The following is a 25,986-nucleotide window of genomic DNA, read 5'->3' on the forward strand; positions in this document are numbered from 1 at the left end:
AGAGTTAACTTTGTTGGAATGTATGTGCCCTGTTAGCGTGTTCACGAAATGTATTCCAAAGTGGCTTGATACGTATACCCGAGGCTACATTCGTCCTGCCTGGCATCCACCTTTGCCTTTAACAGGCAGGAATTCCCCTTGCTCTCCCTGCAAGCCCTTGGCTTTCAATGGAAGACCTGGTGATGCCACCGCTGGTCAGACGAACTGAGCTGCCAGCCCACGGGCTCTGCCTGGAGAGAAGGAGGGGGAGAGAGCCTTCGCTAGCGAGCACCATCCCCAGTGCCGGTGTCAAACGCGCCCCCGCGATTTCCTCGAGCGAAGGCGGCATTCCCGCTGCTCCACGCGCTCCCACGGAGGCACGGCCGGGCCGCCCAGAGCGGCTGCGTGAGCGCCTCGCCAAAACGCGCCGAGTTTCCCTTTCCCAGGGAAAATCCCCGCTCCCCCCGCCCCCCGCCGCCGCCCGGGGCCTGCCCCGCATCCCGGCCCGGCCTCCGCCGGAGCCTCCGGAGTAACCGCGCCCGGGATTGGCTTCTCCCGGCGCAGGGGCCATATTGGATGTGCCCAGCCCGCCGCACGCACCGCTCTATCGGCTCCGCGCCGCCCGCCCCCGCCCCACCAGGGCTGCCCCTCCCGCGGGGGCTGCGGCGGGAGGGCGAAGGTGTCTCGGGAAGGAAACTCGCACGCTCTCGGGTCCCCTCTCCGCCCCCCGCGCATCCCCGCCCCGCGCACGCCCCTTCCCGCGCCCCGTCCCCGCTCCGCCCGCCTCTTCCTCCCCTCACGCCGCTCCCTCCCGAGCCGAGCCGCCGTGTCAGCGCGCGGCGGCGGCCCCCGCGCGGGCGGCCAATCAGCGCGGGGGTGACAAATATGCAAATGCGCCCCCCAGCCCGTCCCCGCGGGTTCGCTGGGGCCGCTGGGGTCGCGGCGCGGAGCGAGTGAAACTTCGCCCCCCGCCCTGCTCCCCCCCCGCGCGGGGCCCCTCCCGCGCAGCGCCCGCGGGGAGGAGCGGGGAGAGGCGCGGGGACAGCGCCGAGCACCGCCCGCGCCGCCCGCACCGCCCGCCGGCCTGCGACACCGCACGGTGAGTGCCGCCCTCGCCCGCCGGCTCCCGGGGAGGGGGGGGACACGGGGGGAATCCCCGCGGGGGGGAGGGGAAGCCGTCGCGCCCGCCCGCGGCGGCCCCGGCGCGGAGCTGTCACAGGCGTGGGGCATCGCCGCCTCCTGCCGGGCAGCGGCGGCGGCTCCGTAATGGCGAACCGGGCGGTGAGTACGTGCGGAGGGACGGGCAGGCCACGCTCCAGGTGCCGGAGACACCGGGCGGCCCCGCCGGCCCTGCCCGCCCCTGCTGCCGCCGGGGTCGGCGCGACGCGGCCTGCTCGGCACCCGGGCTCTCCCCGCCGCCGCCCCCGCCCGCTTCCGCCCCTCGCCGACACCGCCGGGCGCGGGGCTCCACGCCGGCCCCTCGCACCTCGCCGGCGGAGGTGGGAGGAGGAAGGGGGGCGGCGGCGAGGCGAGGCTTTTCCCGGGGGCGGCGCGGGTGGAGCGGGCAGGATGGAGTCGGCGGGGGCGCCCAGGGATGCGGGCCCTGCCACCCGCGGCCCCGTCACGGTGCCCAGGGGTGGCCGAGGGTGGGGGTGAAGTTTGAGGGGAGGAATTGGGCCTTCCCGGGGTCTCAGGGTGCCGGAGAGCCTGAATGTCCTGCTCTCTTACAGGTAAGAAGATGGCAGGGCGAAGGGAAGAGGGCTGGTCTCCTTAGGGAAGTCAGAGGAAAAGGCTGCATGTCCCTCTTCCCCACCGAGGAGGTGGCAGTGGGAGAAAAGGGTTGGGTGCATGAAGATAGGGAAGGCAAAAATATCCCCGGCCACCTTGTGTCGTTTAGGAAGGGAGTGCGAGGTAGGGAAGGGATGCAGAGCCTCCCAGGCAGAACAGTGAGCATGGCAGACCTGGCTTCTCATCACACAAGAGAATAGAGGTGGGTAGAGGGAGGAAGTAAAATAATTTCCCTGGGTAATAGAAGCAGTAAGAAAAAGAGGAGCTGAGTTTGGCAGCCGACTGGCTTGGATTGACCACAGCATGATCCGCGGGAGCAGGGGAAAGGAAGGTGACAGGGGAGGGTTGACAGGGGAGGGTTGGCAGTGTCTGGTAGAGATGGAGATGGGCATGCAGTCTGCTGTCCTTCTGGGCTGCAAAATTTCTGCACTTAGGAGAGTTAGTGGTGCATGGCCACAGGTTCCCACTGCATGGGTGGAGACTTAAAAGGGGATTTGGCTGTCAAAATGCAGGGTTAGAATTTTCCAGGAAGGGGCTGCAAGCTGACCTCCACCTGGGATGCCGAGGAGAGGATTTTTGAGGCCAACTTGGTGCTGTTGGTAGATGGCACTGGGTGGATAGGTGGCATGCATCTTTATTCCAGTGAAGTGGAGAGATTGTCACATTTTTCACTGAGGCTTGACACACTGAAAGGTTAAAACCTTTTCATTTCTTCTTTACACACAATTTTTTGTGACCAGGGATAAAAACCAGCTGGAAAGGGTTCTGAATTCTCTCTTTTTGGCTGGATAGCTTTGACAACAAGCTTGATGCACACACTTTCAGTTTGTAAGAAATGGTTTGCTCTCCTCACTGTTGTATCATAAGTGCCTTGAATCTTTAGCAGCTGAGAACTTCCTTCAGTTATGAAAGCCATTTAACTTCATCAGAGTGAGAAAATACTGCTCAGTCTACCTCCATTATGTAGAAGAGAGCCAGACCCTTCAGTGTTACATTCCCTGCTCATGGGGGACAAAGTAACAATTTTTGTGACAGGATAGGGTTTCTAGTTCTCTTGTGTATTTTTTGAGACTTTTAAGAAGTAGCCTTAAAAAGTAACTCTCCTCTCTCAGGAGAACTAGGCTCCTCCTGAAAGCGCACTGCAACTGTTTTTAAGCCTGGATCATTCGACACCATCAGGTTCCCAGTTGGCAGGTGTGAGGTAAAAATAATTATTTCACCTTGTTTTACATGTAATCATTTGTGTGCAGTTATACATGTGTTTATAATTCAAGGCAGAACATTAATATATTTTATAATATATTAAAATATATTAATATATTTTGCCAATTTTTGAGCAAAATCTAGATTTTTTATCGTATCTCTGAATTTTAGTTTGTTGTTGCAAAGATCAATTCTTGTTAGTTTCACAAAGTAAATATTTTTAAATCAATAATTATTCCTATCTTAGACTTTGTGAACTGTTAAAGAAAGAGTAGAAATTAATAGCTTTTTGGTTTACTGGTTTCTAGACAGCCTCAACACCTTATACTTGTAACTAATAATGACTTTTTCATTCTTCCCACATCTGTCAGATGAGGCTTCCAACGTGCCATGGACTTCAATGCCCAGATTGTGTAAACCAAAGAGCAAAATTTAGTAGACATGTTTTTGAATGTTAACCAATTCAGGGATCAGTGTGCCAGGCCCTTTGCCTATAACTCTCAGGCTCATGGAGAAGTTGGTGGGAAGCAAGGTAGGATGTGAACTTCAGTTATCAACAACTCTGTGGTTAAGGGCCATTGTGGACTCTCTTACCTTAAAGTAAATGCGAAGGAACTTTTTTCTTTCCCTGTTAGTGAGTAAGCTGCGTCAATTTCCTTTGCATTTATAAGATGACAAGGGCAGGCACCTAAGGAGTTACAGCTCATCTGTGCTGGTTTACTTTGTGCTAACTTGCTTATTTGTATTTAACCAAATTATTCTATTTATACAACTTTATGCTGCTTTTTGTGGTGAAGCCATACTAATTCATGCCACTCAGAGTAAGGTTATCATTTTTATTGTAAAAAGAAGTGGAATTTGAAGCTTAAGAGTTCTTCAGGATTTTTGAGGAGTCTCAGCACATTCTCGTTTCTCATGAGCTGCTTGTGCTAAATGCTCCTGAAGATTAGTCCAAGAATTCAGTATGCTAAAATGATGATGAAAGCGGAGTGTGGTTTTTAAAAAGTATTCTTAGTGGTGTTATCTAAAAGATGTATGACATGAACCACTACTGAGAGACTGTTGAGACCCCAAATCAGACAATTTTAATTTGTTTGCTTTTATGAGTGAGATAAGTTAATGATGCAGGCAGCTTAAACCCTAAAGATTGACCTGCTGCTTTAAAATTGCCTTGTTCTGAAACCCATGAAGTAAGTGTACATTTGTTCTCACTTGGTTTATAGGTTAGTTTTAAGGGTTTTTTTAAATGTATCTTACAATAAAAATATTCCCTATATTTACGGTATATGTATCCTTCAGACACTTTAAAAGTAAAGGTAAGCTGGACAATTACATATTTTATAGGTTCAGATTCCTTACAGTGCATTTTTTTTCTTCTGTATCAGTCTTGTAGAAAGAAGTGCCCAAAGTGCATTTCTTTGAAAATTTTAATGCAATTTAGGATGGACTCAAATGGCATATCCTAGTCATCACTGAATAGGAATTCATTCTCTCTCTTTCCACCATTATAGATGAACTGAATTCTCAGTAATGCTTGGTACTTGTGTTTATAAATCATCCAGCTGAGACATTTCTGTGTTTAACTGAAGTCTGGTAGCCTATCACACCCAGATTCTTTCCTAACCCTAATTTTGTCAATACTTTATATTCTTCCATCCACCTATCTAGAGTTGTCCTTTTAATGGCCTTGGGCTCTATCAAACCATGGAGCTGTGAGCTTAATGAAGACTTTGAAATCTCACACTTAGTTTGGCTCCCATTCTAGTTCCCAGTGTTCTTCCAGTAGTCAGAAGTGGAGCCTCAGGAACTTGGGGTATCCAAGTACAAGGGAAGAGGTGATGGAGAAACCAGCTGTTTGTTAATCAAACCTCCAAGAAGTGATAGTTAACATGATTATATTGTTGAAGTATTCTCTTTCTCCTTCAGCAAAAGAAATTGTCATGATATGAAGTGATTATTTGTCTGATGGAATAGCAACTGAAAAGTATTTGCAGCTTTGGCTTTGGCTGCAGGAGCAGCAAGATTGCCATATTTAATCTGACCAGATCTTAAATGTGAGAGTCAGCTGAACACACAACTTTCTTATTTACAGTACTGCAGGGAGGAAAGATAGTTTTTAAGCAGTATTTTTTTCTACAAGTGTTACAGGAGAAAAACATAATGTGGTTTACAATGACTATATTTTTAAGTAACTGCAGTGTTGAAAACTTGCAGAAGATCAATTCTAAATATTTTTTACAGTGTGTGTAATGAAGATTTATCTTGACTTCAGAAACACAAGGACCTTAGGAGTACTTTTTAAATGTGTATGTAACAGAATTCAGATGTATGCTCTGCTACCTCTAAGAGTGAGCTCTAGTGATGAAGTAAAAGGCTACTTTTGGAAGCACCTTGGATCCAAGTTCCACTTGCAGTGCTGACTCTACATTACATTCACTTTCTAAGCTGCAAGAAAAATGTTACAAGGTAGGAAGCATTTTTAAAAGTCAGAATTCAGCAGAAATTCATTGGTAGTTATGGCATCTGTCAGTGAACAGATGTGTTGAAATGTTCAACTTCATTCATGCAGATTATCCAGGTGCTGCCAAATATTAATGTCTTTAGGCTGGCAGTGTACATGCATCTTTCTCTTTGTAAGTGATATATTTTTGTTTTAATCTTAAATCAAGAGTTAGAATTTGCAAGAAGATGGAAAAATGTTCCCATCCTTTTTCTGGAGACAAATAGTAATTTTGACTTTGTTCTTTATCTGAGTCATATTAGAAAATGTAACTCTGGTTACCAAATTGTTTCCGTGTGCAGTGTTTTCTTGGGCACTTTCCTTGTACTGCATGAGCAGTATTGAAAAGTTTGTTCACTCTTTCATACTGGTCACTAAAATTCAGGAATTCCTCCAAAATCTGTACTGTAAATGGCTTTTGAAGAGAAATGGTTTCATTATATTTGATACTTAACACCCTAGTGAAGAAACTTTCTGTGTAATGCCATGAATATCTGATATGCCATGCCCATCTGATATTCCATATGTTATCAGAAATCTGACACTTCAATACAATAAATTTGTGTTTTCAATTACCCTGTAGTAAAGCTACTGTAGTTATGGCTTCCACCTACAAGAAAGACTTGAAATTGTGCTTTTTTTTTTTTTTTCCCAATGCAGATTTCTGTCAATTTCAAGCCTTCACAGCTGTCTCTACTCATCAGTCAGGACCTATAGGCATCTGTAAAATAGGCACAATCCTTTGCATTGTTCTAGTTGATACTTCCAGGTTATAAACTTGCAGTAGTTCACTAAGATGCTTATCAGGGTAGAACATGAGAATTATTGGAAGATATTGTATTATCAGATTGTGAATTGAAAGAGGGCTGTGCTCTGAAATCTTCTCTTATGTTTTGTAATGAAATCATGGTTTAGGCCACATGTGAAAATAAAAAGGTTTTTTTCTGATTTTTAATGCAAATGTTTCTCTAAATCTTAAAATGGCCTAAATGTTCCTGAGGAAAAATACTAGAATTCAGAAACATATTTGGTAGGTCTACTTAAGGTGTAACGCTGAAATTGATATTAAAACAATAGGAAGCCTCTAATGTTTGCATCTGAAATCTCAGCAGCACCAGAGGATTTTCTTTTTAAACTTACAAGGAAGTTTATGTAACTCTTGCTAGTGATCAGAAGCAAACTGCAAACTATAAATACATTACACTGAGTATGTTACTCTCTTTTGACAGCTAAACTTTCAAAAGAGACATTTGTATTTTGTACAGATACACTAAAAGGAAAAAAAGTTGGGTGTAGTGGAATTCAAACCTGAGGAAATTCAAACATGGGAAATTTTTGTTATCAGTATTAAAAAGGAAGTGATTAAAAGGAAATCACCCAAGTCCTGAAATTTATGAAAATCTCCACAGGTACATTTTAGAGAAACAAAATTGCAATATTGTGTGAGCAGTACTGGTTACTAATAGGGATTCCTTCAGTAGTCTGGTGGCCAATGACATTAACTTCTTAACAGCCATATTCACTGAAATAAACTGACTGGGGATCAACTTTCTTCTTTGCAATAAGCTATTCCAAACTCCTGGTATCTTTCTAGATTTCTATCAATAGCAGCAGATTAACATGTTGTCATTCTCTGTATTATCATTGTCCCTTTATTGCTATTAATGTCCACAAGATATAAATGACAAAATAGAAGGTATATATACACTTCTGCTGTTTTCATGCAATGTCTAATGGGTTTGTTAAACAAACAAGACAAAGGGTTAAAACTAAATTGGGAGACTATATGCTGAAGCAGCAGATGCACACCTACATGTTTTGTTCTGCAGGTGTGCTTTGAGGGCAATAACCTTTGGCAGAAAGGTGAAGAAGGTAGTTGAAAATAATAATGTCTTCATCTGGTGCTGTTAAAGGTATTTGCCAAGACTGAAGAGATAAAAGCACACAAGGATGTTGTGCAAAACTAAACTGTTTTATTTAAATTTACATGATGTTTTAAAAAATAGAAATTGTGTAGCTATTCTCAACTAATTGAAATGAGTTGTTTGTTTCCTGTTAGAAAATGTGTATAAAAATCTGTGGTTTAGTGTCCAAAATAAGAATCACAGATTGACAGAATGGGGCAGGTCAGAAGGGACCATAGTGGGTCACCGGGTCCAACCTCCCTGCTCAAGCAGAATTCCCCAGAGCACAGGCACAGAGTTGTGTCCAGACAGTTCTGGAATGTCCCCAGGGAAGGAGACTCCACAGCCTCTGGCCAGGCTGTTCAGTGCTCGGGCCCTGCACAGCAGAGAACTCCTTGCTCATGTCCTGGGCACCATTCCTGCCCCTTCCTCCTGTTCCATTGCTGGGTCCATCCTTTGGCACCTCCTGCAGATATTTAGAGAAAAAGCCAAAATATTGTTGTTTGCTTTTTTTTTTTTTTTTTGTAAGAGTAATGCTTAACATTTAGTAAGAGTAATTTTTTTAAGATATGCATATCCCATGTAACAGATACATATATATGTATATTTGAAAGTTCACATGCAACATAGCTTATGTGAGAATCTGTGGAGATAGACCCCATTTTGGAGCTTATAAAAACTGTATATTCCTTTTGTGTGGATTTCTGTTTGGCTCGTCATATAATCATTAGTAAGTCTTCTGTTTTCAGAAGTATTTTTTGTATTTCACATTTAGAATAATGTATTGCAGACCTGGTGAATGTATATCTAGTTACATATGGGTTTTTTCTTCCTTTCAATGTAGGGTTTTTCAAACTTAAGTATTCCAAAACTGTCTCCATATTGGAAGCTGTTCAAGCAAGTGGACACTGTTCTAAAGAGTAAGAAACATATTTTTTTCTCTTTATTTTGAGGATTCGAGAATAATCCAGTTGAGGAAGGATACACAGCTGTTTTAACCAAGAACTTAAGATAGCATTTGTCTTATATGGTAGCTACAGGTGAATAAGGTTTCTTTTTTTACTGTTGAACTCTTACAGGTAGAATAAATAACTTGATTGCAAGTTTTCAATTTTTCTTTTTCAAATATTAAATTTTTAAATGCCTCTGTTCAGTTAGTGTATATATTGTAAAATCTTTATGCTTTAACTTTATTTAGCCAACAAAGAACTTTTAAATAAGAAGAGATTGAGAACAACAACAAAAAAAATATTAAAATGTTGCATAGGACCTGAGAGTTTGAAAGGAGTTTCAAACTCCTTTCTAATTTCTGACTGTGAAGAGGACTTGTGCATGACAGGAGCTCTGTTTGTATGATGGGATTTCCAGTATAGAAAAAGGGAACATCAGGAGCTAGTTTTCTGTCTGTTTTGATACAAAATTAATATCAGTTCACATGAATGGTAAACAAATATAAAGGTATTTTAGCAACTTTCCCCTAGGTAAATTTTGGCTATGTGCTTATCTCATATGAATTTTAGAAAAATACCTCTCTGCATGAAGTGTCCCTATTGCAGAGCAGAGACATTTTATTTAGCAACCTTGGAAAAAGTCTTGGGAAGTTACTGAATAATAGAAGGAGGATAAATGTAGCAATTTATGTACCAAATTAGTACCAGATAATATTATTTTTTCTGTAACACTGCAGGATTTGGTAGCTGCTATAACCAATTTATATCTTGCACTTAGGTTACAGCATTGTTTCAAAGATGGAGGGAGAGGAAATAATTGTGTTAAAGTGTGCTTCTCAATGCAGTATTACATGCTATGTTATCTTTTAACAAGTTTAAAGACTGATCTGCAGTAATAGTTCTGCAAAAGTGTTAAAGACTTTGATATCACAAACCTGTATGTAGGGAGAGGAATCTTTGTATTGGAATTGGAGGATGTTTGGTGCCTTGGACACAATAATCATGTTTTTGAAATGGAAAAACACACTGGTGTAGAATATCAGTTCATATACAAACTTTCTCTTTCAATGTTAGAGGGTAGTTTTGTGTGCTTTGAGGCTTTTACCCCGTGGCCCTAGAAACACCCCCCCCACGCACATTTTCCCATCAACTTTGTAGTGTTTTGAAGCCTCTTTAAGATTTAAAAGAGAACCTCTTGGAATTGAGCTCCTCTACCTACTGCCAAGGCAAGGAACAGGATAAAACTGTCATGCAGGTATTCTCTCCCCAGAAGGCACTGTCACTTCCCATTGAAGTCCACTGTCAGAGTGGAACAGCTCACTGCTCTTGAAAGACATGTACAGGGCTTCTCAGACTGACAGGTTTAAAACCTAACCTCAAAACTTTTCTTTTTGCTGTTGATGGTTTGGAGTACTTACATCCCATCTTAAAGTTAGCCTAAATCTTTTGGTATTGTGGAACAAACTACCCTTCATCCTAAGGGGTTTGTAGACTTGGGTTATTTTTAGTAGTCCTACAAAATGAGTGTGTACCTATTCACGAGAAACTTAGAAAATCATAGCTACTAGTGATTGTGTATTAATTCTGGTGTTCTTGGTTCTAAGCTATCTAGTGAGTTTTGGAGTTCCAGGTATTGCATTTGAATGTACACTCCTGAAGTTGGTTATTGTGTGACTTGTTTGACATGCTTCATTTTCAGGTCTCTGATGATGAGGTATCCATCTGGATTTAAAACACAGCTCTGAGCTTTTCAGTTCTTCATTCAAGAGATGTGTTCTATATTCATGGGTAAGAATATTTTTTATTTTGACTTGGGCCATTTTCTTAATTAGCTAGTAATATATTTTTAATTTAGAAGATTTCAGCACCTTAGTTTTCTCTTAAAGGTTTATCAGGAACTTTTACAGTATAGGGTTCATTAGGTGCCTGTGCTAGCTCTTAATTTTGACCCAAGCTCATAACTAAATTTTGGAATTCATATGTCTAAATATTAATGCTCTAATTAAATCACTAATTCCTAGTATTACAGACAGAGAAACAGTGGTATATAGGTAATGAATTTATGAATTGGTCTGTGATTTGAGAGTCATTTTCTGATACATATACAGTTCTAAGGGCTTTAACTGTGCATCTTGCCATACATCTTTGGAATTTGGAGTTTTGGAAAGAAAGTGGTTCTAACTTGGAATGCAACCAAAGCAAAGGGCCTGAATTTTGTGCAATCAAAACAAACAACAACACTTCTTCCCAATAACACAAACCTTACTTAGTCTGAAGAAACTTTGTGATATTACCCACACCTGCACTTCAAAACAACAGGAAAAAAACCCCCACAAAAGACTCTCTAGAAAATAGGATTTTTTCTAAAAGCTACTGGTATTTTTAGTTTTTGTAGGTCTCTGAAGAAAACAGCTAAGTTAAGGCTATGTTTACTTCATACATTACAGAATTTGTTGTTATGTCTTCTCTCCATATATTAAGTACAGCTTGCTGAAATATCATTTTGAGGCTTCATAAATTTACCTTAAGTTAAAAATTAATGTTAATATGGATTTCTTAATGAAGTATGTTAAGTAGCCTAAGCATTGCTGTGGGGCTTTTTGATACCTCTTGTTTTATAGAGTTTTGTGATCTACTTTCTCTTTGGGCTGGTTTTGCTCTAGTCAGCTTAAGTGAAGCTGTTCTCATGAAGGAAGATTTGCCATTCACAGTGAAGGCAGACATGGTTGAGAGTGGTAGAAATTTGCCTTCAGTTGCATTGGAAGATGGATTTTCTTCATAAGTAAAATGTCATTTGTATTGTTTGCTGCTTGAAAATTCCATGAACAACCTTAACAAATAAATAGCTACTGATGTCCTTTTTTTCTTATTTACATTTGTTACATTTATTTCCCAGAGTCTGAAAGGAGGAGAGGTGGATGAAGGGAGTTTGTGCATGTCTGGGGAGTAGAGGAAGGGAAAGTGTTACATGGGGTGTTTGGTGCAAGCAGGATCAGTGTAGGTATGGCAACAGACTGCTGTGATTAGTCTGACAAGCATACACAAGCCAGTGTGCTCCAGTTCTTTGCTCTTACTTGGAGCTGGAACTGTAGCCATGGACTGGAACTCAGTTCTGAGAATTTACTTTAAGCCCACAGATTTCAAATCTTCATAATCTTCAAATTAAAATTCAAGGTACTTGAGTGATCTTTTGAATATTTAGCATGATGTCTGTGAACTCTGTAGCAGAAAGAGAATTCTAAACAAAACCAGTATGTTGAGGGTATAATTTTACTAAAGGGATGGCTCATTACTTAAAAATAGTTAGAAATGCATAATTAGAAATTCACAGCAATGAAGAGTAATTTTCATCTAAAATAATGTATATGTATATATACAATTGGATATAAGGGTTTTTATTTGGGCTACCCAACCAAGTTTTATCCAAATTTTAGTGATAACAATAAGAAAATGCATCTTTTAAATCCATATTTAGCTACAAATACCATGGCACTCCAGTAAAGACAGTCCTTTCTGCTAGAAAATAAAAGAGTTTATATCTACTAAATGATCTTTTTTAGTCTTCTATATGACTGGGATATGCCCCTCTGTGCCTTTTAAATTTAACATGTACAGTGATCTTTAAATCTATGATAGAATATCAATTATATTGGCACATCAGCAGGAAGTAACTTTGGTGTTATTTAATTAACTCAGCTTTTTGAGTTTGGCCAAAGCTTTGGTTAAAATCTGACAAGTAATGATAGTGTAATTGTCTTTTAATATGGGGAAGGGAATATCTGATTTTTAAATATTGTGCAGAAGTGATCAGTTTTTTGAGTGTCTGGGCCTGCACCTTTTTTGATGCAGTATTCCATCTGCTAATAGATGGGCAAATCACAGCAAGCCACAAAGCTGTCATGCTGTTGCATGTTGCATAGAATTTAGCAAATACAGTGATTTTTTTCAGTCTCTAGCAGACTTCTTGTTTGTTATGCCTGGTTGCATTGCTTCCCTAAAAAAATCCCCAAAACGAAAGCCTTTGCAAGCATACATGTAAAACTCTTCCCTAACTATGACTGTGTCCTTTTCCCATAGTCTGGATTTCTGTTATGTCATGCTTTTATGACTTGTTTTAATTCCTTGTGGTTGCTAACTTGTCCCTAGCTTCTCTCTGAGATGGCTTCTGTTATTTTTCTGAATAGCCATGGTTTCAACTTCTTTTGAGAAAAAATGGCCACCAAAGTGACTGATTTCTCTTATCTTTGGTACTGTCACACATCAGTCATGTGAAGCAGTGCTACCTCGTGTATCAAAGTATGAAAGTGTGGCTATCATGGTAAAGTGCTTAAGCTCCACCTGATTTACTTGGTTATAACTAGAGTAGCTTGTGTTCTGTTGTCACTTCAGCAAATGTTGTCCAAAATGCCATGAAATAAATGAAATAAAACTCATATGAATTTTTTATTATATTCCTTTCACTGCTATCTCCACTTTGTTTTCAGAGTGAAATTTGCTATCTGTTCCCTTATGTTTTCGTATGAGTTCAGGTTTTTTGATGTATTCTGTGAAATAGATCTTGTTTTCCTTTTCTTCTTGTATAAGACATGAAGTTTCCTTGAAGACTATGAGTAAAAGTACTTCCCTGGTCAAAACCCAAACTTTTTGCAGCCGACTTGGGTTCAGGCTATTCATAGTGGTATTCTTTCCAAAAGAAGTTTGGGTGGCTGGTTGGTGGGGTTATTTTGGGATGGTTTTTGTCACTTCACAATCTCCACTTCACATAGAAGCTGTCTTTCAATAAATTTATGTTGGTTTAATTAGCTGGGAGAGGTTTCTCGTGTATCTAGCCTTCAGATTTCTCAGTTTGGAAATTCATCTGTGCTGTCCAACTTGCTTGGATCCTTGAAGCAAAGCTGACATCTTCGGGTTATATTTCCTAGTTGTACCTGCCAAGATTTATTTCTGTTATAAAACCTTAGTATTTTCAAAGGAGAGTTCATATTATTTGTTCATTATTTCCTCTTTTGTTTTCCTTATACTGAAAGGAAGTAGGAAAAATGAAGATGGAAAGTGTTTCTTGGTTTTTGAGCCAAGAAGTAAATTTCTGTGAGTGTGCTGCAGTAATTGCAGCTGTTTTGCAAGCTTTTCTCCATTTCCTTACTGTAAAGGGACACAGTCAGTAAAACAGGAAGAGATTGTTTGGTATATATGACTTTAAATACAGCATTCTTTTAGTCCTGTTGAGTAGTTCTAGACTTCTCTAGTTAAGAGCATGTATACTAGTTAATGATTGTACATCCTTGGTATCTATAGATAGAAGAAATATCTCTTTTTCTCTCTGTTTTTTCCAGTTAGCAAAAATTGATCAGACTCAGTATATAAACTTACTGATACAGACTTCAAATTTGAGATTTTTGAGTAGTCCTTGATAGCCTGGAACATGACATTTTACCCATGGCTCCCACAATTTCCATATTTTTTTTCCCTCAGGTGGGGTTTCTTGAATTACATTTGTTCTGTGTCTGTGATATTTTTTTCCTTGTACTTAATCTGAATTGGTTTTCTTCAGAGCTAAAATACTCTCTCCTGATTTATCTTTTGTGTTGAGATAAACTAGGATGAGATATCATTATATTAGCAGTGTTATAACCCATGCCAGACTTTCTGCCTGGATCCTGCTGCTTGTTTATCATCTATTGGAAGGTGTTCCATTCTGGGAAAGTCATCATTATGTTGCTTTTAATTGTAAGTAGACAGTGTAATCAGTGTTAGAAGATAATGAGGTCTAATTTATATTAATGCTTTCTTTAACTTGGGACCTCAGGAGATCCCAACTTTAAGCAATAACTTGCACATGTGTAATCTGGGGTCCACAGCAGCTTTGCTGTGCTAAGGTGTCATCTCCCTAAGCTTCTGTCACTTCTTCTTTGTCATGCTTGTTCTCCTCCTCACTGACACCATACCTGATCTGTGTCTCTCAGGATGATACAGGATCCCTCTGCCCTTCTCTGTACCAGAACTCTCATATACTCAAACCCTAAAGGAGGTCTGGCTTTATTCTGGCTATGGCCACACCACCCTCAGTGGCCTAGGAGTATATGCAGAATGGGTTCTGGTCAGCTTGCCAAGAAGTACTTGGGGTTTAGTTGGTTCAGCATGAACCTTTTCCATCAGAGAATATTTCAGATTTACAGGGTGTTCATTTCTGCAAGGATCCTATACTCATTTTATTCTTAGGAAGATTCGTTAATGATGAATTGCAGTTGAAGGTGAGCTTTAATGGGAGGGTCAAGAATTAAAAATTGTGTTTGGTTTTTTTCCCTTTTTTTTTTCTTTAATTAGACAGATGTATTGACAGGATAAATGAATGATTATTCCACAAAGGTGCTCATTTAAAGTGATTGCTTCCTTATTCTACTGAGTTACCAGTTATCTGGGGAGGTACATTAACACAGACACACATTTTCAGTCATTTCCCATTCTGTTTGATTACACTATAAATGTGGGAGGTTTTAGGCTAAAGTTAAATTTCCATGCTTTTCAATTCTCCTTAAATCCCTCACTGCAAATCAATTAATTGGTGATCACTCAGTGATACTATGAATAAATAGTTTCAAATGTTTCAAAACTAGGTGTGCAAACTCCTTTGAACCAAAGCTTGTTCTTCTTGTGTTTCCTTTGTATCACTGTGTTCATTCTCTTGTCTTTCCTTCTAAGAAAAGTCTGTTAAGTTCCTAGGTGTGATAAAATACAGTTTCTCAGGACCTTGTTTAATGCAACTTAAATAAAAGAAACAAAGTATCCCAGTTTCTCCTAATGAAATTAACCTGACTTAAATGTAGTTTGTAACTTTCAAGGGATTTTTTTTAAGTATACAGAATTATTGCATACATCTCACATTTCTTTGCTATAAACAAATTCTAATCCTGGAGCACTAAAATCCAATTCTGGTGCAATTTGGTAGTTTTAATGAATATGACCAAGGAGAATCTAAAACTCTTGCTTTGAGTGAGTAAAACAAATTAAAGCATTACATTTAAAACATATTTTTATGAGGGGCAAAATTTATAAAACCTGCACAGAGTATCAGGTATAAGCAAAAATAACTTACTTGATTTTTAGTGTAGCTAAAGTTATAAGCAAAGTATAAAATAACCTTAAAAGTGTTGGGAAGGGGAAGGAAGGATGAGGAGAGTAATTAAATTAAATTTTTCCTTTTTTTTTCCCCCCCTCACTCCTCTCCCTCAGGATGCTTTAACACCTGAAGACGGATGTTTCATCAGAAGCACTAATGGCTGTTGGCATGCCTTGGATAAGGTGGTGACCGCTGGATGTCATTTGTTTCTGTTCACTGTGGAGAGACAAAATTGACTCCATTTGGAGTTGAGAGCAAAAGCAGAACAGACCTCTCAAGATGACTGATCCTATGATGGATTTTTTTGATGATGCCAATCTTTTTAGTGAGACCTTAGAAGGTTTGTCAGATGATGCCTTTGTTCAACCTGGACCTGTTTCACTTGTTGATGAATTGAATTTGGGTGCAGAATTTGAACCTTTGCACATAGACTCACTGAACCATGTGCAAGATGCTCAAAATCAACAAAAGATGAGTGAGTTTGATCAGCTGAATCAGTATGATTCACTGAAGCTTCACTCAGTAAATCAGTCTTTTAATAGCTCAGCTGACAATGTCTTATCACCACACTCTCAGTTCAATTGTTCACCAGTTCATCCGCAAAACCAGTCCAATGGGATGTTTCCAGATGTGGCTGATGGTAGTCCTATGTGGGGTCATCAAACTGCCACGACTGTTTCGAATCAAAATGGGTCCCCTTTTCACCAAGGACATTCTCAGTCTATGCAGCAAAACAAAAGCTTTGTAGCACACCATGACTTTGCCTTATTTCAGGCTAATGAACCACAGCATCAGTGTGCCTCGCTACGGCCGCAGCAGAGCAGGAACAACACGGGGCAGGATGCTCTGAGTCAGCCAAAAGACTTCATGGAAGTTAACGTGTCTACTTCCCTCAGAGTCAGTGTTAACCACCCACCTTCAGTTTCTAATCCATCGACTTCACAGCAGCCTCTGTCTGTTCAACAGTTTTCTCAAACTGCAAGTGCTTCAATACATTTTTGTGGGAATCAAGAAGGAAATTTTGATGGACAGTCCCCAACTATTACTCCATGTTCTGTCAGTAATAGTCAACAATTTTCATCTCCATATTCCTACTCTAATAATCACATTTCTCCTACCAGCCTTCTTCAGCCTACAACAGCTCTTTCTACTAGCCAGCAGACACACTCTATCTCTGACTTCACTGGAAGCGATGCCTTTACATCTCAAACAGGGACCAAGCAAGAAACAACCGAGCACATGTTGAATCCTAACACAACTTTGAATTCAAGTACTTTTCAAATGTTGCATTCTGCGCATCCTCAGGGCAACTTTAGTAGTTCGAAACTCTCTCCTGTGAATATTAATTTTCCAGCTTCTACTGGTTCTGCTTCTCAGATAAGCCATTTCGCCGACCCTATTGAAAGCAACGGTTTTACATCTTTAGATGACAACTTACTTCATCAAGTGGAAACTCACAGTGAACCATTCACAGGACTTGACCCGGATGACCTCTTGCAGGAAGACCTTCTGCCACAGTTCGATGACTCTGCTTTTGTTCAGGATAGCACAAGCCATGTTTTAGAGCATGACCTAGAGCACCACATAACCCCGCAGCAAGTGACACCGTCATCCGAACTCGTTCGGGCACCGTCTCAGACTCAGATCCATCCTTGGCATTCTTCAGTTTCTAATCAGCACCTGCAAGGCAGAAGTCGTGGAACCTTACAAGGACAGGTATGTAGGGATTTGGGGAGTGGGGGTTTGAACCATCTGATTTGGTTGATGGGGTGAAATGAATAATAGTGACTGGTGCTTGAGTCAAAGCATGATAACTGAAGTCTCTGAGCTGTTATTTGACCCTGAAGAAGTCTAGTTAAGGAGGGAAAAAACCTAACCACTTGATGCAGACATTGCTTTTTCCTGTTGTTTTCCTATCACTGCAGAAAGTAAGACTATGTGATCTTATTCAGATAAAATGGTGTTTCTCCTTCTGCTGCTTGTACTTCTGAAGTACAACAGAGAAAATTTACTGGTTTATGATTTCGATGCAAATATAATGACTTACTGTCTTGAAAATTACTTAGAGAAACATGTTTTTAAGACCTTTGGTAAGGTTTGTATGGCTGATTTCCTGCAAGAATTGCAGTGGTTATGTTGTTGCTCTGTCCTTTGCTTTGTGTCTTTGTGCTCACGTTCATTGCCTAAAAATACACACTTATTATTCTTGATTTTCATGGGTTCAATAATAATAGAAAACGTTTAAAAAGCTGTGTGTATGTTGGATTTTGTTACTTTTGGCTAAACCAAAAAAATCAGCAGTTGTTTTAGTATAATGTGCCCATCTACTGCAAGCATTTGAGTCCTCCACGAGGAGGACAAGATGACACAAAAATTGTTTGCTATTTTTCAATCTGTGCATTTCAAAACAGATGCAACTCTGACAATCAAACATAATTTACAGCAGACAGCTTTAAAAAGGTTTTAAGTAGCTGTTACTTCTGTATTCTTGCCACCAATATTCTCTCTCCCTGAGAATATACAGTGTTGTCTTTCTGGAAAAAAATTATGGGAAAGGCAAGAACCTTAACTACTGACTTTTGCTTCTCTTAGTTTGTAGGACACAGGCCTGTGAAGGAGACAATGTAGCATTTTTCTTTTCCCCCCTGTTAATTTTAGATCATTAGCGTAGAGATAAGAGCTTAACACGCTTAATCTTTGGTCTTGGTTCAGTAGATTGCTTCTCTGTTACAACTTCTGCTTATGTTTATGGAGCGTGTAATTGTCAATTCCTACCAGTGAAACTTTTCCTGCAAACTGTGGGGTGATGTTAATGGAACATGGATATCCAGCAGTGCGGTTCAGATGAGCTTGATTAACTGAATGATGCAGTAGATGCAATCTGTTGGTTTTGATAAACATTTCCTTTCTCCTTCCCTGCCTACAAAACCAAAAGAGGGTGCACCCAAGTAGCCACTGTTGTCAGAGGTCTCTGTAAGCTGAAGACACAGGCTCCAGCAGCTGGCAGGGGAAGGTGATCCTGTCGGAGTGTGTGTATGTGAATGTGCAGTCCTGCCGTGGGAGCAGTGCCCCACTCCCTGCCAGGCAGCAGCTCAGGGGCTGGGAACAAGGGTGTGCAGGCTTTTGGGCTCCCTGGCCATACTTGGGATGAAGGGTGAAGAGGAAATGGATTCCAGGAAAAGTGGGGGTGGTGAGAAACCCAGGAATTAGTATCATTTTTGAGGAGCATGTGAGATATAAGCCAGGCAGTGAAAAGCAGCTCTAATAAAACTTTCTGGTGCTGTCACTTTTGTGTTGTATTTGTCAGAACCTTTTCAGACTTGCTTCAATCTCACTAATGTCAGTTCTAGCATTTTGCTTTGTATCAAGAAATAGAGGGAAAGTTCTGAGATCTGTGGAGAGCCTTTAAAGTTTAGGGGTTTGGTTTTGTTTTTATCATGGTGTGAATACAAAACAACTTTGCAGTATTTGAAATTTTAATGTTTTTCCTCTTTGAAATGAAACAGCTGGAAGCCAGATAGTTATAAAACTGCTTGGTTTGTTTTTTATTATTTTGGGGTATGCAATAAATTGTATAAATTGGATTCTGACCTTGAGTTTATCTGGTCGGACAGATGTTTAATGTTTCCTTCAGAAACTGGTTGTGAACTGGTAGCTGTCAAACTGTTGAGGAATGCACAGAACCAAACCATGTAGAAGCCTCTTTAAATCAGTGGAATATGTAGTATGAACAGTAAGGGAAAAGTATGGCAATTACTGAAGTGTTTCAGATCTGTCCTTTGACTGACTACAATTCTATAGAAGGGCTTTAGTTGTAATTCTCACTTCTATTCTTTGATCTCTTTTTAGAATTTCAAGTTCAAGATGAGTTGGTTCTCTTAGAGCTTTTTGCAAATGTGTGCAGTTTAACCAGGGAGGAAAAAGATGGGGTAAAGGGGGAAGGAATTTTGATCTTCCTAAAACTGGTTGACTTTAGGTAAGAGTCAGTTGGGAAGGAATTTTGGTAAGTTTCATATGTAGTAGTTAAGGTGAACTTGAAATTTTTTAACAAGACAGTGCTTCACACTGGCTTTAGTACATATTGAGAAAACAATTAATAGTGAATTTAGTTGGGTTTTTTTTGACAGTTTCAGTTTGATAATGGTTGATGTTTTCTCGGAAAGAATAACTTTATTTTATGGAATAGTTAATGAACTGTAGGTATTGGAGCAGACCCAATATTAGACAACCAAAGATCTTTAACTGTATTTAGGCTGAGGTTATTTAAATTAAGGAAGAACATTAAATACTTGTTTCAGTATTTGAGAGCAAGCATACTCATAACATTTTTACTTGTATGGTTATTCTTTTGATGGAAATTAATTTAAAAATTAATACAATCTGTTCGGTGTAATAATGCTGCAGAATTAAAAAGACTGTCTTATAGTGCTAATATGCTTTCTGCTGTAATTAGATCAGAATTGTAAATAAATTGCACCCTTAATTTTACATCATGCATTTTTCATCAGTTAGTTTGAGACCAGAAAGTAAAATGAAATGCTGAAGACTCTTGTAGTCTTTACTTTGACTAATACAAGACTTCTGTTCTTTTAACTCCACTTAAAACTGGTTTGAGTTTGCTAAGGCTAAATAATCTATTTGCTTCTCAGAAGGATAAAAAAAGGCTTCAACATTGTTTTACATCTTTAGAAGAAAAAGGAAGTTGAAAAGATAATGTGAAGTATAAACTGTTGGAAAAATAATGTGAAGTATAAACTCTTGGAAAGTTAAGTATAAACTGTCCTTAGAGAAGATTACAGCTGTCTCACTGTGTATGTTGTCTTCTGGTTGCACACATGAAAGCAGAGGAATTGAGATTAAAAATAATATGAAAATGAAAAATATACTGATGAAAAATAACATTTCATTAATAATATGAAGTGCTATAGGATGAGGTGGTAGTCTTAGTTCTTAAATCACATAATTAATTTTTTTCCTTTTTGTGACTAAAAGTTTGGCACCTAACTTGACAATTCAGTGTATTCATGAATTTGTGTCAAAACTGACTTGAAACATGCAGATGCTTTTATGCGTGCAAGCCTGAGCTGTCCTACCTCTTCTTTTATAGAAATAGATGACATAAATTTTTTTGAAAGAATTTGTCTTGCCCTTGTTGAAAGTTTGGCAAAGTCTGAACCTCATAGATGATTGCTTGGGTGGTGTTGTACCCCACTATATCTGTATATATCAGAGTGGCATAACCTCATATATGAGCTTATCATCAGAGAGGGAATTAACTCTCACCAGATCCACATCCAGATTTATGTGCTGCTGAGATGTCCTGAATTGTCACAGGCTGCTCATGTCTGACTGTGTTATCAGATGGCACTTTTATAACAACTCTAAATTCATTGTAGACATGTATCCTTTGGATTACTCCACTTGTAAAACTCTTATCCTGCTATTGGTTGCTGTTCTACTTGTACATACAGTCGTGGACTATGAAGTTTTTCTGAGAGATACACATAGTAAGCAGTGATGTGCTTTCTTGGCTAACTGTGAGATCTAAGTCCAGACAGCTGCTTGATATATAAGCAGTTATGGAAATGTATCAGAACAAAGGATACAGGATTTGTGTGCATATATATCCACTATATTGTATAGATATAATATAGTATTGGAGTGTACTTCTTACATCCTGTGTGGTTCAATTTTAAGTAAGCCTGTAACAAGGAATATATGAAATTAAGGAATTGATCATACTACACAAAACTTCTTTGTAGAAGAGACTGGCTATTTTGCATAATAATAGGTTATGGCTCCTATGTGTTGGTACAATACAAAATTTTAAAATTGTGGTGCTTCTATGTGCTTGGAAAGCTGTGAAGTATTCAGTGAGACTGAGCATAACAAAATATACATCTGAAAATCTGTTCTAGTTTGCATCATCTCACATCTTTGCAACTAGTCAAAAGTTGGACTTGATGATTTTGGGAGTCTTTTCCAACCTTAATGATTCTGTGATTAGAAATCTAGATGTCTGTTCCAGTAGGCATTTGGGATCATTACAAATCATATCTTGTAGTTTTGATATGTGCAAAACCTCCATACCCCTAACTTGGATTATTCTTCCTAAAGTGCTGAATAGTGCTGGTACAATTCCCACTAAGCATATCCAATGTTCTTATACTTTTCCTTTAATTAGGGTTAATTTTATGGGTGACATCATATTAACAAATGTAAATCTTTGCCTGAAGTTTCTTTTTAAGCATTTCTAAAAGTTGTGTGCACTGGATTTAATTTTCTGTGCCTCAAGAACATTTTTTACCTTCCTCATAGGAATGTAAATCCTGTACCACAGTGAGGCAGCAGAATTCCTAGCACCTAATAAGTTTATCATCTATGCTGAAGTAATGAAAACAATCCCTTCACCGATCACCTTTATGCAATATTTTGCAGGTTTTTTTGCTTTATTTCTGTGATTTGAAAAAATCCTGCACAAACATGGGGGATTAACCATGGCAAAGCTGTGTCAAATGCCCAGAGTTAATGAGAAGAGTAGGGCAGCATCTCTGAGTCTAAGTAGTGCAGTTCTTGGAATGAAGTTCTAAATTATAGCTGTATATAATATAATGTTTTCATTATTAATCTGTGGTCTTTTGCCAATAGCATATTAATCATTTAAAGAGAAATGTTTTGATAGCTTTATTTATAGTTGAATATTAAGCACTTGCTTTTGTATATATTATATATGTTTTATGTAAACCTTTTATACATTTTATTTTTTTAAATTGCAAATTGCATAGGTTGGGGAAAGAAAGTACATGTTTGTGAGCTAAATTTGTAACACATTTATTGATGAGTATAATTTTTGTTGTCTCGATTTTCATTTCCCCTGTTTTGGCTTTCAAAATTAAACTTTGTAATAAGGGAAAGACAAAAATTGCTGGGCTTTTCAGAACACTCAAAATGTGCCAGAGTATCTCTTTTACAGTTTTAAATGCTTTATGAGTTTCTTAGTAATTTCTGTTGAGTGGAATTATTTTTTTTCACAATTTTTTGGATCTTTTTGCTATCATGAATGGTTTTCTTAAACCTTTCTTGAGAAGGTCTCTCTCAACCTTCATCACTTGTCCAATAATTCGGCTGTCCAATTCTTTGTGTATGTTTCCTCTTTAAAATTAAACACTTGCTGTTTTAATGATTGTCATAATATAATATTTTTTTCCTGAGATAATTGCACACTCATTAAATAACTACTATAATTGTCTTTGAAATGTGCCAAAAGAGAAGCATTTTTGTAAAAATTAGTTAACGGATGGCAGGCATAGGAAGAAAGCTTCTGGCTGGGTCAAATTGCAGGAGTAAAATAGCAAGGTGAGACTAGTTGATAAAAATAAGTTAAATTGATATTATTTTTTTAATGACAATGCAGGGTAAGTGTGGTTGAATAATCTAATTATTTGGAAATAGGTGTCTTGTTAACATTGAAAAACTACAAAGCAATTCATTAATATGAGAGTAGTGATACAATTGTGCAATCTTAGTGTCTGGAAGAAGTGGTACCTAATTACATAGAAAAGAGAAAACAAAATCCATGTTAAATTGTCTTTTAAAGACAGCAACCCATTCTCTAGGCTGTTAAAGCTGTAGTTCAATATATGCCTAAACTATAATAAATTATCAGGAAAAAGATAGTTTAAAAAACAGCTCTTATTCTTTCATTTTGTCTTGTGTTAATGCAACGTTTGGGCTATGAACTGCACTGGGAAATTCCTTCAGGTACAGAGAAACTTTGCCCTTTTTTTGTCAAGAGTGTTTTTCCAGAATCCAAGTTCCTGGTTCAGTTCTCTCAGTTGCACAGGATCACATTTCCTAGCACAGTGCAGGGGAGCTTGTCAATGCACACAAACACCTGAAGGTGCCATGAGCACGGGCCAGGCTCATTCCAGTGGTGCTCAGTGACAGGACAGGGGGCACAAACTGAAACTCAGGAGCTTCCATCTAAATATGAAGAACAACTGCTTTACTGTGAGGGTGACAGAGCTCTGGAACAGGCTGCCCAGAGAGCTGGAGTCTCCTTCTACCCAAGAACTGTCTGGACACCATCCTTAGCAGCCTGTTCTAGGGGGCTGAACTACATGATCCCCAGAGGTCCCTTCCAACTCAGCCAGTCTGTGTTTCCCTGAGAGAGGAAGGAGTGGGAGGCATTATTTTCTGCAGTACAGGCAAAATATTTGTGATTCGGCCTGCAGCATTAAACGCTAAGAGAGTGCAAGTGGACTCGTCGTGGCACTGTCCATTGGCTCCAGTAACCACTAACCTGCTTTAACTAACACTGTTATCTAGACTCTGCATTTTTGAGTGGCTAAGAACATACCATTGCCCGTAAAACTTCCAGAGCAGCATTTTCTCTTGAGACATTTTATAGAAAATCAACACTTTATGAAGTGTTAGTGAAGTGTTATTACTGAAAGAGCAGCAGAACTTGTGAAGATGTTAACCAGTAGTGTGGTTGTGAAGCCAGAGAATCTATACATTTAGAATTCATGTGGCTTTTCTTCAGATGTCTCTGTGTTTTTTGCACTCAGGTTTTGCAATATTTTTTTAGCTGTTATGTTACTTCTAAATATATAGATCAAAATTATTTTCAACACTTTGTTTCCCAAACAGCCTCCCACATCTGGAGAGGTATTGTTGTCTTTATTATTTGGTTAAAAAAAATTGCTCAATTTCCTGGTTACACAGATTTCTAAGAGAATGTTTATCATCAGATGCTGAGTGGATTGAATTTGGGAACTCTTAAAGCTAATAAATATAAATTAGTGGGATTCTTAGGATGATGAGACCGAGAATTCTAATGCTGATTTCAGTAAGCATGATAAATGAAGCTAGGAATGTAGCTTTAGGCTAGAAAATATGAGAAGTCTTACACTTTTGAAAGATGTGCAATTTGTAGCAGAGATTGATTTTTCTTTCATAAATGTGGCAGGTTTTCTTTTGTGTGGATTATTTGGCTTGTATTTGTACTTAAGTTTTTTGTTCCCTTGATAGCTTACTGTGAAGGCAAGCATTTTAATTTATATCTCCTGAAATTGTTCCCATCTTTTACATACTGCCTGCTCAGGAGTTAGCCTGTATTTGAAAATAATTTCCATGTTAGTAGCATATCATGTATGTGTACATAATGCTGTTGAGCAGCATATTGAATTGCAAACCAGAATGAGTTTCACAGATTGATAGGAAGGCCTCTTTTAAGAGATACTCATGACCTCACAATTTAGTTTCAGTTGATATCCTGGAAAGGAAAGAGAAGCCAGCCATAGTGTTAAAGAAGCCATTGCAAATATTGTGATTTTTGTGTATTTTCTTAGAGTTTGAAACATTGTTTCAAAACAATAGTCCTACTGATAGGTTTTTAAAATAATCTTAAATAATCTTAAAAGGAATTGTTTTACTGTACCTTACTTTTTTAATGAACAATACAATACAGAGATTTCTTTACTCATATTTTAAGCAAACTCACAAGAAAATCATAACTTATGCTTTTTGAGACTTGCAACATGCTATGGCTTCTAGTACCTGTTTGTATTCCTCAGAAGGATAAGAAGATGCAGTACATGCACATTGTTTTTTAAGTCATTGCAGCAGTTGTCCATGAGGCCTAGGTATGGCTCAGCCTGATGTGTAAACTTTATTGTAGCAGGAACTTTGGTCCTTGAAACTCTTAAAAGCAGAAACCAGCTGTTAGAGAACCCAAGCCATCACAGGGAAGGCAGATAAATTATTTAAGGAACATCTGAGTGACAAAACCAGACATGTCTTACTGTCTTTGAGTTCAGTAAGAACAATTTTTAAAAAAGATTAGGCAAATTTATTTTGATGTGTCTGTATTGTAGCTCCTATTAATATCATCCTTTGGAGAATTCTTTGACGTGCAATCATGCAGTGTTTGAAATCTGATCAACTCCAAACACCACACAAGAGATGTGTTTTCTGGTGCCAGCCCAGTGTGCTTTCTGACTTAATGTGGTTTAATTGCAATGGTGTTCAGGCTTTGAGTGATTTTAGATTTCAGAAATGGTGACCCAGCCTTGCTTGTTGGGGACAAAGGTACAGAGGGGCCCCTGCTCATGATGGTGCTTGGGGATATCCTTGGCAGCATGCTGGTCTCTAACCAGGCTGTCACTCTGCTCTGTGCTGGTGACAGTTTCTGCTGACTTCAGCTCTGTTGAAGATAAGAATTTCTCTTTTCTTGGCCTTTACAGTGGGTCTGCCAAAAGTCTTGCCACTTCTGCTAGTAGCCTGACTCAGTTGAGGTTAGAAACGTAACCATAGCAGTAACCTTTTCGAAACCTGTCTTGCAACTTTTTTTTTTTTTTTTGGTGCAATTTTTTCTGTTTGATCCTTACCAAAAGTTATTTTGTGGTTATTACTGTGAAGCTCTTGGATGCTATGTTCTTTCTCTAGAAATCCTATAGAAATTTATTTTGGGGAAAAAATAGTTTGGTTTGTTTGCTTTTTGGGTTTCATTTGTCTGAAATAAAACTGTTGTTCTCCAGTAGT

The 25,986-nt window shown here is 39.2% G+C and overlaps 1 protein-coding gene across 5 annotated transcripts in view; it reads left to right on the top strand.

The window, feature by feature from the left end:
- Positions 1-791: 791 nt before the first annotated feature.
- The window catches only part of CHD9 (chromodomain helicase DNA binding protein 9), an 86,687-nt gene continuing 61,492 nt past the window's right edge, over positions 792-25,986 (top strand). For 3 of the 5 annotated variants that reach the window (XM_059857098.1, XM_059857102.1, XM_059857100.1), the window contains exons 1-4: positions 793-1,078; positions 8,219-8,294; positions 10,024-10,112; positions 15,555-17,157. In XM_059857098.1, the coding sequence (XP_059713081.1) occupies positions 15,721-17,157 (1,437 nt within the window). In that variant the 5' untranslated portion in view covers positions 793-1,078; positions 8,219-8,294; positions 10,024-10,112; positions 15,555-15,720. Of the gene's footprint in view, positions 1,079-2,912; positions 2,969-8,218; positions 8,295-10,023; positions 10,113-15,554; positions 17,158-25,986 lie in introns of those variants that run through there. The other 2 variants (XR_009487958.1, XM_059857099.1) reach the window with 2 other exon arrangements.

Source organism: Haemorhous mexicanus, chromosome 12 (assembly GCF_027477595.1).
Source record: "Haemorhous mexicanus isolate bHaeMex1 chromosome 12, bHaeMex1.pri, whole genome shotgun sequence".
NCBI lineage: Eukaryota > Metazoa > Chordata > Aves > Passeriformes > Fringillidae > Haemorhous > Haemorhous mexicanus.